At 45.5% G+C, this 13,676-nt stretch overlaps 1 protein-coding gene across 1 annotated transcript in view; it reads left to right on the top strand.

Moving 5' to 3' along the window:
- CAPN8 (calpain 8) overlaps nucleotides 1-13,676 on the top strand; it is a gene marked incomplete at both ends in the record, with an annotated part of 61,559 nt that overhangs the window by 41,909 nt on the left and 5,974 nt on the right. Inside the window, 7 exon segments of the mRNA XM_079901228.1 lie at nucleotides 2,488-2,503; nucleotides 2,506-2,559; nucleotides 5,110-5,148; nucleotides 6,690-6,754; nucleotides 9,770-9,831; nucleotides 9,902-9,914; nucleotides 10,292-10,367. Of these exon segments, the coding sequence (XP_079757354.1) occupies nucleotides 2,488-2,503; nucleotides 2,506-2,559; nucleotides 5,110-5,148; nucleotides 6,690-6,754; nucleotides 9,770-9,831; nucleotides 9,902-9,914; nucleotides 10,292-10,367 (325 nt within the window).

The following is a 13,676-nucleotide window of genomic DNA, read 5'->3' as shown; positions in this document are numbered from 1 at the left end:
TGTCCAGTAAATATTTTTTTGAAGGAGTGAACGAACTGAAGTACCGTTTGCCAGACCATGTATGCCATCATTTAAAAGCATCTTTCTCCCTGGTATCCAGAAACTCCCGTGTACAATGACATCCCCTAGTGGTGAAGTACCTGCTATGCACCCGCTTGTGCCCGTGTCCATTTTTTCTTTCACTTTTTTAAAATAAATTTTTATTGGAGTATAGCTGCTTTACAATGTTGTGTTAGTTTCTGCTGTACAGCAAAGAGAATCAGCAATACATATACATATAACCCCTCTTTTTTGTTTTTCCTTCCATTTAGGTCACCACAGAGCACTGAGTAAAGTTCCCTGTGCTATGCAGTACGTTCTCATTCGTTATCTATTTTATACATAGTAGTGTACAAATGTCAATAGCAATCTCCCAATTCATCCCGCCGCCCCCCCTTCCAAGGGGGACTTGAACTTTTCATATGCTTTGATATTGCACGTTTTCATGTATAACTTGTGTCATTTTTATAAGTACAGTATTTGAATGTCTGCATGATTCCTAGGTAAGAAGGCCATACAGTTGCTTTAATAGAATCCTCCCTATTACTGCAGTTGACTTCTATAGCCAGGACCTTCCCAGTCCCTGAGGGAGAACAGTAGAACTGGAAGGCAGGAATAGTAAGGTCGGTGCTGTAGAGCTGGAGAAGGTGGGTCTGAGCAGCCAGTCCAACCGCAGCCCTGAGATTTATCCTTATTGAAATGTATAGCTCTAGTCTATTTCTTCCTTTTTTTAGAGATTTTTTTTTGATGTGGACCATTTTTAAAGTCTTTATTGAATTTGTTACAATACTGCTTCTGTTTTATGTTTTGGTTTTTTGGCCACGAGGCATGTGGGATCTTAGCTCCCTGACCAGGGATCAAACCTCCACCCCCTGCATTGGAAGGTGAAGCCTTAATCACTGGACTGCCAGGGAAGTCCCTCTTCCTCTCTCTTTCTTCCCCCCTCCCTCCCTCCTTCCCTTCCTTCCTTCCTTTCTTTCCAGTTCATACTTATTTTCCCCCAGAATAATAGAATATTACTCTATGTTCAGAATCCGTAGACTTCACACTAGATTCAGGTTATCGTATATTTTATTACATGGATGATATAAAGCTTTTATTCTACAAGACCACTTTAAAATCATACATGTGTGATGAGAAGTATTTATCATTTCTTCTAAAAACTTTAGATGTATTTTTGGATTTACTCCTCATAAATGTAAACAGTATAATAGGCATTAAAACCCCTGTGTTATCGATGAGGAAGCAGAGCCCTGGCGAGGTTGAGTTGCAGTAGGATGCTGAGAGCAGCTGCTCTGGGGATCAGACTGGTGGCTGGTGAAACAGCGCACAAACTTGACTTTGAATCCTGCCTCCACCATGTACCAGCTGTGTAATCTTGGCCTGTTACTTAACACTTTTAAACCTCAGTTTCTCCATCTGTGAAATGTGGATAGCAATGAGACCGATCTCATAGAGTACTCATGAGTATTAAATGAACCAATCTATGTATAGTACCTGACAGGTGGTAAGTGCTCAACAAAGGTAAGTACTATCACTACCGCTGCTACTCTTAATAGTACAGTATCATTGGGCCAGATCAGGCCTTTTGTACTTTCCTGAGTGATGGTTTTGGAAGAAATTGACTTGGTTTTCTGAAATTCTTCAAGACATCTGGGAAACTTGTGACTTTTCTGTCTGGTGATGACAGTTGAGGAGTTTCATTCCATTTTGCAAAGAGCCCATGGTCATATCAGAAAGTCTCTGGACAGTCATTCATATAATGATTAGCAATTTTCGAAGGACTTTGACACACATTAGTTCTCATTTGATTCTCAAATGACCCCATGTAACAAGCCTAGTTAATTTAATACTGGACTTGAGGAAATGGATGTCAGAGCCCTGAGATGGAGTTTCGTAATTGGTCAGTGCGGTGTTTGAACTCCTGTCTTCTGGCTTCCAGTTCTGCTGTTTCCACTAGGCTGTGATTTTAACTCCTTTTTAATCATGTTGCTATTTCAGAATCTGGTGAAAGCTAAGAAAACACATGTTAACGTTACTCCCAATTTTCATGCAATACCTGAAGTTCACAGACCCCTTGAAGGTCATCAGTGAATCTCTTTTAGGAGCCCACAGACCCAGACCGAGATTCTCTGCTGTCAGTGTTGCCACCGATCTCTGAAAGCGATTCAGGGTTGAAATCAGAAATTCAGGGTTGGTGGGGATCACTTCCTCACATCGCTGATAGAGGGAGCCCCTAGACCCCTGGACCTTGCTGGATGGAGAGCTCCTGGGGCCAGGACCTTGGACCTCTCCTGTTTACTGTCATGTACCCCCATCCACCCAGTGTCTGACACACGACAGATATGCGACAGATGTAGTGAGTGACGAGCGAATGAATTTTAAATCTTTGTCTTTCATTCTCCTCAACGAGTCCCATCTTAACTTTGCAATTGCCCTGCCTTTTAGCCACACCCCAATGAGGTGGACAAGAAGACGGCCAGCTCTGGAGCCTGTTTGAGAAGCTTGCAGGGAAGGTGAGTACAGGGCATAGACAGGCTCCCAGATAGGCAGGAGAGTGTTCTGGAAAGCTCAGCTCACCTGAGTCTTTCCCCTCGCATCTCCGTGAGTATAAACGATGAGGCCGCAGGTCTCCGGTCCCCCAACTCTGTCTGTTGCCACTTTCCTGTCTTAAACCTGAGAGGCCTTTCCTGCACTGCTGGGGAGAGGAATCTTGGGACCAAGGCCATTTTTCTTGCTGTGTTGACTGCTTTTTGAGAAAACAGAAAATCCGAATCTCTAGATCCTACCAAAAGCCTTTCTGTGTGTAAACTGGCCCTGTTGGATCAGAGCCCTGACTTTATAAAAAGCGGGGAGGCAAAATTTCCCTATATCAATATCCTTCAGAGATGAGAGGAATCGCTCAGCCCAGGTGGCAGGCGGCTCAGTTAACCTGGCCTGGGATTAGTGTCCACCGGCCCGCCGCCCTGCCTGCCCTCAGGGACACCAGCGGAGCTTGGGCTGCGGAATTCAAGTTGACCCAGGTGCCGGCACCGCTCAGGGGCACATGGAGCCAGGGGAAGACGCTGGTGTGCCCCCTGCTTCTTCCCTCCCTGTCCTGCTGACTTAGCTTATTGTGATTCCAGTCCTGTGAGGCCATAAGTCAGAGCAGACTCAGGACTGCAAGTGTCACAACTGGCCCCATAGATACAGTGAATGCACCGCTCTTTGAAGGATAATAAGGTTTGCCAAAGGGCCTTGGAAGGCATCCGTCATCTTGGGCGGCCATAACAATGTACTGCAGACTGGGAAGCGTATGAAACAGAATAAACAGAAATTTATTTCTCACAGTTCTGGAGGCTGGAAGTCTGAGATCAGGCATGGTTGGATTCTGGGGAGGGCCTTCCTCTAGCTTGCAGACTGTTGAAGTCTCACTGTGTCCTCACAAGGTGGAAAGAGGGTGAGGGATCTGTCTGGGGTTCCTTTTATAAGGGCATTAATCCCACTCAAAAGGGCTTCACCGTCATGACCTAATCACCTCCCAAAAGTCTCTCCTCCTAATACTATGACATTGGGGATTGGATTTCAACATATGAATTTTTGGGGACACAAACATTCAGTCCATAACAGAAGGTAAAAACAATGCTCTCCACCCTGCAGGGAAGCTCAGAGCCACTTTCTAGATTTAAGGATAGCGTAGAAGAAAATACATCAGAATCCTTGCAGAAGATAAAACCTGGGAACAAAATTCCTTTATATAGCCATTAAAAAAAGCTTTGCAAAAATGAGTCAATCTGTGTTTTAGATGGGCGCTCAGACCAGTGTTTTTGCTAACAAAACCTTGTTGCCTTAGCTGCCAAGGGACCATATTTTATTTAGAACATCAAGACTGATAACAAAGTAGAAGTTCCTATTTGTATAGTTCTTCACGTACCTTATCTTTTCTGTCCAGCCTGGTGGGACAGTATCGGTCACTGTCCCTGCTCTGCGGGTGAAGGGTCAGGCACAGAGAGTTAAGGAGCTTGCTGGGGCACAAGGCCCGGTGAGGGACAGGCCAAGATCTCAACATCCCATTCTTGGCCTGGAGGCTTTTCAGAGGGTCCCCAGGTCTTGTTATTGGGACTGACCGTGCCGTGCTTGAATGAGGCCAGCTGTGCTCACAGGCAAGGCTGCCCTGTGCAGCTCCCACCTCCCTGGTTTCTAGTAGAATAGCCTGGGCCTGGCTGGTGGAGGCGGGGAGAAGTGGGGCCCCATGGGGACAAGTGATAAGACCACACCTCACCAGAGGAAGTGACTTGGCTAAGGTCGCATGGAGAGTAAGGGACGGAGTCACGACTGGAACCCAGATCTCAGTCCAGCATCCCTTCTCTGAGCCTCATTCATCGTCCTGCCCGAGGTCTGCCCTCCAGCTCAGAGTTAAGGGACGAACCGTCCTACTGGCTCAGTGTTTATCCCAAATGCACGTGGGAAATCCTACTGCCCTAAATCTCTACTTCCAGTTTAAGATGGGCTATGCGTGAAATAGCAACTCCCATAGGTGCAGTGAGGAAAGTGGGCACTTTGGGGTGAGACAGTCTTAGGTTTCTGCCACTGGTGGCTGTGAACCCCCAGCAGTTACATCACATGGAAATGTCAATTACATGGTGAATGTATATGGTGTTTAGCAATCACAGTTTCCTTAACTCTAACATGGGTGCAGAGCTGTTGTGAGGGTTTGAGGATGTCCCACATCAGGCGTGCGGCCCCTCAGCACTGCGTCCTATTATTGCTTCTTGCCATGTCTTGGTCTTGGGTTAGGCAAGCCCGGAGAAAGGCAGCAGGCACCGTGTGCAGCCTTCTGCAGAAGGTGTACCCCGCTCACGCCATTAATATACACTTCCCACCCGGCTATGGGGGCCCCAGAAAAACTGTGAATTGGAGTTTTTAAAAGATGTCGCAGCCTTTTAAAATCATAGAGTCAGTGGACCTGGTGTCTGACTCTACATGAATTTAATGTCTTGAAACGCTTATCAGGGCCTGACGTGATTTGCATTTGGGTTCCTCTTTCTAGGATTCTGAGATCAGAATGAACTCAAGATGGCTCTGAATGAGATGAACTCAAGATGGCTCTGAATGAGGTGTTTTCCAAACGTAAGTTCTTCCTTGGGGCTTTTCAGGAAGTCTGGGAGCCTAAGACAGATGCTGGGGTGGGGGTGGGGTAAGGATAGGTGCAGGCACTGGGCCAGGGGCACTGCAGATGGGGACAAGGGGCCTTTGGCCTCTGGCCCGGGGCCCTGATTCCCTCTGGGCTGATGGAGCGTCCAGCAGGTGGGAGAGGCTGGAGCGGGAGGGGTGCTGGGCCGGATGAAGGCGGGGCTTGTGCTGGGGCCAACCGGCCCTGCAGGAAGGAGTCCTGAGTCTTGGGAGGAAAGAAGTTGGGCTGAGAGTAAGTGAAATTTTCCCGCCAAATTTATAACTTTGATACAGTGGGAAACTGCGCAGATTGAAGATCTTGTTCTGTAGCACATCCCTGGGGAAAGCGTGTGGAGGGGAGGATTCTGACTGTCCTAGGTTGTGACAGTTCTCCGTCTTTAGACTTTAGCAAGCCCCGGGGGCTGTCAGAGGATCCAGCTGCACCCAGGTTGAGGAAAGCCTTGCTCCTTCCCTCTGAACCGCAGCCCCATGTAAGCTGGCACGGAACTGGCTTCTTGTTGGGCCCAGGGCTGGGCCAGGGTCAGGCTTCCGCCTGGTTGAGTGATGGGCATGTTCACCCGTGGCAACAGGACAGGGGGTGAGCATGCAGGATGGAGGGGCAAGGCCGGGTGTGTGCCCGCCTGGGGCCGAGCAGCTCCCCAGGGCTCAGAGCCCAGGCGCAGGCTCAGAGACACCCCGCCCTACTCCAGCTCTCCCTCCTGCCTTGCAGAGAAAGAGCCCAGGGAGGAAGAGAGGATTTGCAGGGCCTTTGGTTCCTTCCTGCCTTGGCTCTCAGGTGTGGGCAAAGTGAGTATGGAGCCAGGGATGGCTGTAGCTCCCAGGAGATAGCTGCAATTTAGCAGTAAGGATAACAGCTGCCGTGTGAGAGGCTGTGTGTCATGGTTGAAAGCTTGGGCTATGGAGACGGGTGGCCTGCGTTTAAATCCCAGCTCTGCCTGGGTCGTGTGATCTTGAGCAAATTATTTAACCTCTCTGGGCCTCAGTTTCCTTATCTATAAAATAGGGATGAGAGTATCTACCACATGGGGTTATTTGGAGGAGTAGAAGTACAGTGCTTAGAACGATACCTAGCCAATAAAAAGTCAGCTGGTTTATTAAGAACTTGCTTATACCAAGCACTGCGCTAAGAAGTTCACTTCCATTATCTCATTTTAGCCCCAATTAGCTTTGGGGGCAAGTACTGTTCTTATTGATGGAGAAAGAAACCAAAGCTCAGAGATATGAGTTTGCTGAAGTCCCGGTGGCTTGTGAGTAGCAAAGCTGAGGTTCAGACACTGAACCCCGATGCCAGTGCCCACCTGTGCCACCCCCAGGGGGCCCCGCCCAGGAGCCCGCCGCCATGCTCTCTCCTTTCTGTGGCGCTCACATCTGGCTCCGTACTCTGGCTGGCGTCCTCAGTGGCTTCCTACCAGGGAGATTATTTCCCCTGCCTTCAAATGATCCTGATTCCCTCCCTTCTTTTCTATTTAAATATTTAGGAACAGACATCAAATTCGATGGATTCAACATCAACACTTGCAGGGAGATGATCAGCCTGATGGATGCATCCTTTAAATGTCACATTATTTTTACTCTGATCCTGATTTTCAGGACTCCTCCACCTCTCCCAGTGAGATGGAGGCAAGGGAAAGAGGGAGAAGGGAACCAGCATTTTCTGAGCATATGGCAGGTACTTGCTTGAGCTGTAAAGGAAAATGTCATCTCATTTTTGCTCCTCAGTAAGCACGAGATGATCCATTTTACAGGTGAAGAAACTGAGATGTGCCCTGTTGAAGTGACTTGTTTAAAATCCTTTAATTCAAAGACAGCAACTATGTGGCATTTGTGACCCTCCTCCTGTTCATCACAGTATTCCTCCCACGAGGCTCCTCCCACGAGGCCCCTCCCTCCTCCTTCTCCCCGGCTGTTTCTATCCCCGTCTGTCTTTGTCTCTCAGTATTGACACGACCACCACCAGTAGTTGAGAAATATCACACAGGATAAAACCTGTTTGTCACTCTGACCCAGTTTAACCCTCGCTGTGTATTGAAGAATGAGTAAGAGACTTGGGGAGGAATGGGGAAGGTGAGGGCATCCTAGGTGGAAGGAACGGCTTAAATGAAGCGCAGAGTGGGGAAGTGTGGAACATCACGTACTTGAAACTTGGCCTCAGGTGGGTCCAGGTTACCGTTCTCCATGGTGCTGCTGGTGAAGGTGATTTCTTGGAAAACTGGAGCCTAGGAGGGTGCCCCTCAGTTCTGAGGGCTTCATCCGTGATAAGATCTGATGACCTTTGGGGCGGTGGGAATGAACTGTACTTACACGGTAGTCATGCAGAGGAGTCCTGGTTAGCCAGCACGCGTGTGCTGCCCTCTGGTGGGGGTGTCAGCCACGGAGAGCGGGTGCTATCCTTGTGGTCCCAGAGCTTCAGACGCTGGGACTCTCCAGCCCTGTGTCCTTCTGTGAGGTCGGCATGGTCCACAGTTTAATTCGTGAGCCACAAAGAACTGTTAAGCGTCGATTCATTTTTCTACAAATAGTTCCTTGATTTCTGAATCATTCTTCTCAAACTTGCCTATCGACTTTAACTTAGATTTGAGGGTGACCTTGTAGTCACTCACTCATTGTTCCCAGGGGTATTTGCATTTTCATGGCTCCAGGAGGACCGTGACTCAGTCATTCTTCAAGAGGGTCTGTTCCACGATTTGGATGCTTTGGGGCAGAGGTTCTGAACCCGGATATGCAGCAGAGCTGCCCATGGAGCCTTGTGTAAATATAACAGCCTTATTGAGATATAATTCACATACCACCCAATGTACCCATTTATAGGGTACAGTTCAATGGTTTTTAGTATATTCACAGAGTTGTATAAACATCAACCACCCATTTTAGAGCATTTTTATCACCCCCAAAAGAGACCCTGCACCCATATTAGCAGTCACTCACCTTTTCCTCTCAACAACCTGAAACCCTCTGCCCTACAACAACTTTGTCTATAGATTTGCCTGTTCCGGATATTTTCATGTAAATGGAATCATATAACATGTGGTTCACTATAGCATGTATCAGCACTTAAAAACCATGAGGTTTTAACAATCCAGTTGCCTGAGTCTCACTCCTGGAGATGCTGATTCATTAAGTCTGGAATGGGGCCCGGGAGTCTGTAGGCAATTCCATCTGGGATTGAGGATACATTGGTGCTCTGGGACAAGGGCTTTGGAACAGACAGGAGTCCAAGTTCTGGCTCCACCACAGTTATTGAATGCTCTGAACCTCAGTTTCTTCTCCCGGAAAATGGAATAACAATATGTAGACTTGTGAGGATGAAATGAGATACAAGTATACATGGGACTAGCTAGACCAGAGCGTTAGCCCTCCTTGTAGACTACTCTTCTCAGGTATGTTGGTCGAAGTATTAGGACTTGAAGGCTGTGGTGCATCCAACACTCAGCGTGGATCGTGGAAATAAGGACACAGAGTTTCTTACAGGGTGAGGTTTATACTCTTGGATGTAAATGTGACTTTTTGTTTAGCTAGTTGAAGGAGGTGGGAATGATGTTCTGTTTCAGAATTTTAACATCTGAGCTGTAACACACTGGTGTCTAGCGATTAGTTGGGATGGCTGAGAAAAGGGTAGAGTTTCAAAGAGACTGAACTTCATGAGGGTAGGGACAGTTCAAAACCAGCCCCCCAGGTCGAGCCCAGTGCTTATCAATATTGCTGGACACAGAGAATTGCACACAACCCCTGGCCTGTTTTGGTTGAGCAGTGGCCTATGAGCCAGCTGTGCTCCTGGGACCATGTCCCAGGGTCCCAGGAATCAGTGTTGAGAAGCTCAGAGCTCCTGCAGGACACCAGACAAACATCTGTAGACCGTGTGGCAGAGAATCCCAATACCGTGCTCCTGAGGACTCTTCTGATAACATTTTTAAAAAAAATATTTATTTATTTGGCTGCGCCGGGTCTTAGTTGTGGCACGCAGGAACTTCGTTGCCATGTGTGAGATCTTCATTGCGGCATGCAGGATCTTTAGTTGTGGCATGCGGGATCTTTAGTTGCGGCATGTGAACTCTTAGTTGTGGCATGTGGGATCTAGTTCCCTGACAAGGGATCGAACCCAGGCTCCCTGCATTAGGAGCACAGAGTCTTAGCCACTGGACCACGAGGGAAGTCCCTCTGATAACATTTTGACATCAACTATCAATGACATCAATATCAACCAGACATTTAAATCTGGAAGGGAATTTACAACAGACCATAGAGCTCAACCCCTCAATGACCCAGGATGACGAGGGTGCTGGATGCTAATGAACGGAGGGCGTTAGGCTCCTGACTTGCCCTTTGCTCCTAGCTCTGTACCTGACCTCAAAGGAGGGCCTTGGTGAGTGTTTGACTCTTTAATCTTTATTTGAATTTGTCTCCCACCAACATTTCCCACCGTGACCCCAGGGCCCTGCTTACTACAGACACGGATGTTCACTGAGGTCTTCAGACACTCACTGTGCAAGGTCACAAGAGAACGAAATCCATAGAGCATGTGGAATCTGGGCTTGATCATGTTGGCCTTTAACCTGCTTAGAGCAATGGGACGGGCACCTTGGGGCTGGTGGAATTCAAGATGCTCTGGTTGAAGATCCAGAAGTAGCTGGTAACCCCTCTCCCTGTTGTGCATACTCTGGGCTCTTGTCACCGTCCTCTGTTCTGTTTCTAGACCCTCGCCTTCTGTGACACCCATTCCTGATCTATTTGCTGCCCTGGTCTGACCAGATCCTTCATCATGGTCAAAGGCAACACCAAACCTGGACATACTGTTCAGGAAGGACTAAGGAGTCAATGAGAGATTGCCAGTTCTGTCAACGGAAGTGCTGTCAATGTGCCAGTGCTGTCACAGGAAGTTCCCCTGTTCACAGGGCAAAAGGACTAGCATTGGCCCTCAGCCCAAGCTCTTAATTTTGTTCTGGAAACTTCTTGGGAGGAATCAGTGAAGCCTTCTCTGAGGGTGTCCCTGGCCTTCTGAGGAAGTGGTGGGGTGGAGGGAGATGGTTCTGCAGGGGCCACAAAAAGCTGTTTTCTACCTGGAAATTTTCTTCTACTTTACGAGATCTATTGGGAAACCGATTATAACCACTCGGGGACCATTGATGCCCACGAGATGAGGACAGCCCTGAAGAAGGCAGGTGAGGACACATCCTGTAGACAAGGTCTTGAGAGCCAGATGTGCTCACTTTATTTTAATTTTTAAAAACTTTTATTTATTTATTTATTTTTAACATTTTAATTGAAGTATAATTGCTTTACAATGGTGGGTTAGCTTCTGCTTTATAACAAAGTGAATCAGTTATACATACACATATATCACCATATCTCCTTCCTCCCTCTTGTGTCTCCCTCCCAGTCTCCCTATCCCACCCCTCTAGGTGGTCACAAAGCACTGAGCTGATCTCCCTGTGCTATGCAGCTGCTTCCCACTAGCTATCTATTTTACATTTGGTAGTATATATATGTCCATATATACACTACCACTCTCTCACTTTGTCCCAACTCACCCCTCCCCATCTCCGTGTCCTCAAGTCCATTCTCTAGTAGGTCTGCATCTTTATTACCATCTTGCTCCTAGGTTCTTCATGCCTTTTTTTTTTTTACATTCCATATATATATGTTAGCATACAGTATTTGTTTTTCTCTTTCTGACATACTTCACTCTGTATGACAGACTCTATGTCAATCCACCTCACTACAAATAACTCAATTTCACTTCTTTTTATGGCTGAGTAATATTCCATTGTATACATGTGCCACATCTTCTTTATCCATTCATCCGATGATGGACACTTAGGTTGTTTCCATCTCCTGGCTATTGTAAATAGAGCTGCAATGAACATTTTGGTACATGACTCTTTTTGAATTATGGTTTTCTCAGGGTATATGCCCAGTAGTGGGATTGCTGGGTCATATGGTAGTTCTATTTGTACTTTATTAAGGAACCTCCGTACTGTTCTCCATAGTGGCCGTACCAATTCACATTCCCACCAGCAGTGCAAGAGTCTTCCCTTTTCTCCACACTCTCTCCAGCATTTATTGTTTCTAGATTTTTTGACGATGGTCATTCTGACTGGTGTGAGATGATATCTCATTGTAGTTTTGATTTGCATTTCTCTAATGATTAATGATGTTGAGCATTCTTTCATGTGTTTGTTGGCAGTCTGTATATCTTCTCTGGAGAAATGTCTATTTAGGTCTTCTGCCCATGTTTGGATTGGGTTGGCTGTTTTTTTGTTATTGAGCTGCATGAGCTGCTTGTAAATTTTGCAGATTAATCCCTGTCAGTTGCCTCATTTGCAAATATTTTCTCCCATTCTGAGGGTTGTCTTTTGGTCTTGATTGTGGTTTCCCTTGCTGTGCAAAAGCTTTGAATTTTCATTAGGTCCCATTTGTTTATTTTTGTTTTTATTTCCCTTTCTCTAGGAGGCGGGTCAGAAAGGATCTTGCTGTGATTTATGTCATAGAGTGCTCTGCCTGTTTTACTCTAAGAGTTTGATAGTTTCTGGCCTTACACTTAGGTCTTTAATCCATTTTGAGGATGGTGTGTTTTTGTGTATGGTGTTAGGGAGTATTCTAATCTCATACTTTTACATGTACCTGTCCAGTTTTCCCAGCACCACCTATTGTAGAGGCTGTCCTTTCTCCACTGTACATTCCTGCCTCCTTTATCAAAGATAAGGTGACCGTATGTGCGTGGGTTTATCTCTGGGCTTTCTATCCTGTTCCATTGATCTATCATCCTGTTTCTGTGCCAGTACCATACTGTCTTGATTACTGTAGCTTTGTAGTATAGTCTGAAGTCAAGGAGCCTGATTCCTCCAGCTCTGGTTTTCGTCCTCAAGATTGCTTTGGCTATTCGGGGTCTTTTGTGTTTCCATACAAATTGTGAAATTTTTTGTTCTAGTTCTGTGAAAAATGCCAGTGGTAGTTTGATAGGGATTGCATTGAATCTGTAGATTGCTTTGGGTAGTAGAGTCATTTTCACAATGTTGATTCTTCCAATCCAAGAAGATGGTATATCTGTCCATCTATTTGTATCATCTTTAATTTCTTTCATCAGTGTCTTATAATTTTCTGCATACAGGTTTTTTGTCTCCTTAGGTAGGTTTATTCCTAGATATTTTATTCTTTTTGTTGCAATGGTAACTGGGAGTGTTTTCTTGATTTCACTTTCAGATTTTTCATCATTAGTGTATAGGAATGCCAGAGATTTCTGTGCATTAATTTTGTATCCTACTACTTTACCAAATTCATTGATTAGCTCTACTACTTTTCTGGTAGCATCTTTAGGATTCTCTATGTATAGTATCATGTCAACTGCAAACAGTGACAGCTTTACTTCTTCTTTTCCGATTTGGATTCTTTTATTTCCTTTTCTTCTCTGATTGCTGTGGCTCAAACTTCCAAAACTATGTTGAATAAGAGTGGTGTGAGTGGGCAACCTTGTCTTGTTCCTGATCTTAGTGGAAATGCTTTCAGTTTTTCACCATTGAGGACGATATTGGCTGTGGGTTTGTCATATATGGCCTTTATTATGTTGAGGAAAGTTCCCTCTATGCCTACTTTCTGGAGGGTTTTTATCATAAATGGGTGCTGAATTTTGTCAAAAGCTTTCTCTGCCTCTATTGAGATGACCATATGGTTTTTCTCCTTCAATTTGTTAATATGGTGTATCGCATTGACTGATTTGCGTGTATCGAAGAATCCTTGCATTCCTGGAATAAACCCCACTTGATCGTGGTGTATGATCCTTTTAATATGCTGTTGGATTCTGTTTGGTAGTATTTTGTTGAGGATTTTTGCATCTATGTTCATCAATGATATTGGCCTGTATTTTTCTTTCTTTGTGACATCCTTGTCTGGTTTTGGTATCAAGGTGATGGTGGCCTTGTAGAATGAGTTTGGGAGTGTTCCTCCCTCTGCTATATTGTGGAAGAGTTTGAGAAGGATAGGTGTTAGCTCTTCTCTAAATGTTTGATAGAATTCGCCTGTGTAGCCATCTGGTCCTGGGCTTTTGTCTGTTGGAAAATTTTTAATCACAGTTTCAATTTCAGTGCTTGTGATTGGTCTTCATATTTTCTATTTCTTCCTGATTCAGTCTTGGCAGGTTGTGCATTTCTAAGAATTTGTCCATTCCTTCCAGGTTGTCCATTTTATTGGCATAGAGTTGCTTGTAGTAATCTCTCATGATCTTTTGTATTTCTGTAGTGTCAGTTGTTCTCCTTTTTCATTTCTAATTCTATTGATTTGAGTCTTCTCCCTTTTTTTCTTGATGAGTCTGGCTAATAGTTTATCAATTTTGTTTATCTTCTCAAAGAACCAGCTTTTAGTTTTATTGATCTTTGCTATCACTTCCTTCATTTTTTTTTCATTTATTTCTGATGTGATCTTTATGATTTCTTTCTTTCTGCTAACATTGGGGTTTTTTTGTTCTTCTTTCTCTA

Source organism: Stenella coeruleoalba, assembly GCF_951394435.1.
Source record: "Stenella coeruleoalba genome assembly, chromosome: 1".
In the NCBI taxonomy this organism is placed as follows: domain Eukaryota; kingdom Metazoa; phylum Chordata; class Mammalia; order Artiodactyla; family Delphinidae; genus Stenella; species Stenella coeruleoalba.
Note: the sequence above shows the minus strand (reverse complement) of the source record. Positions and strands in the feature narration are given on the sequence as shown.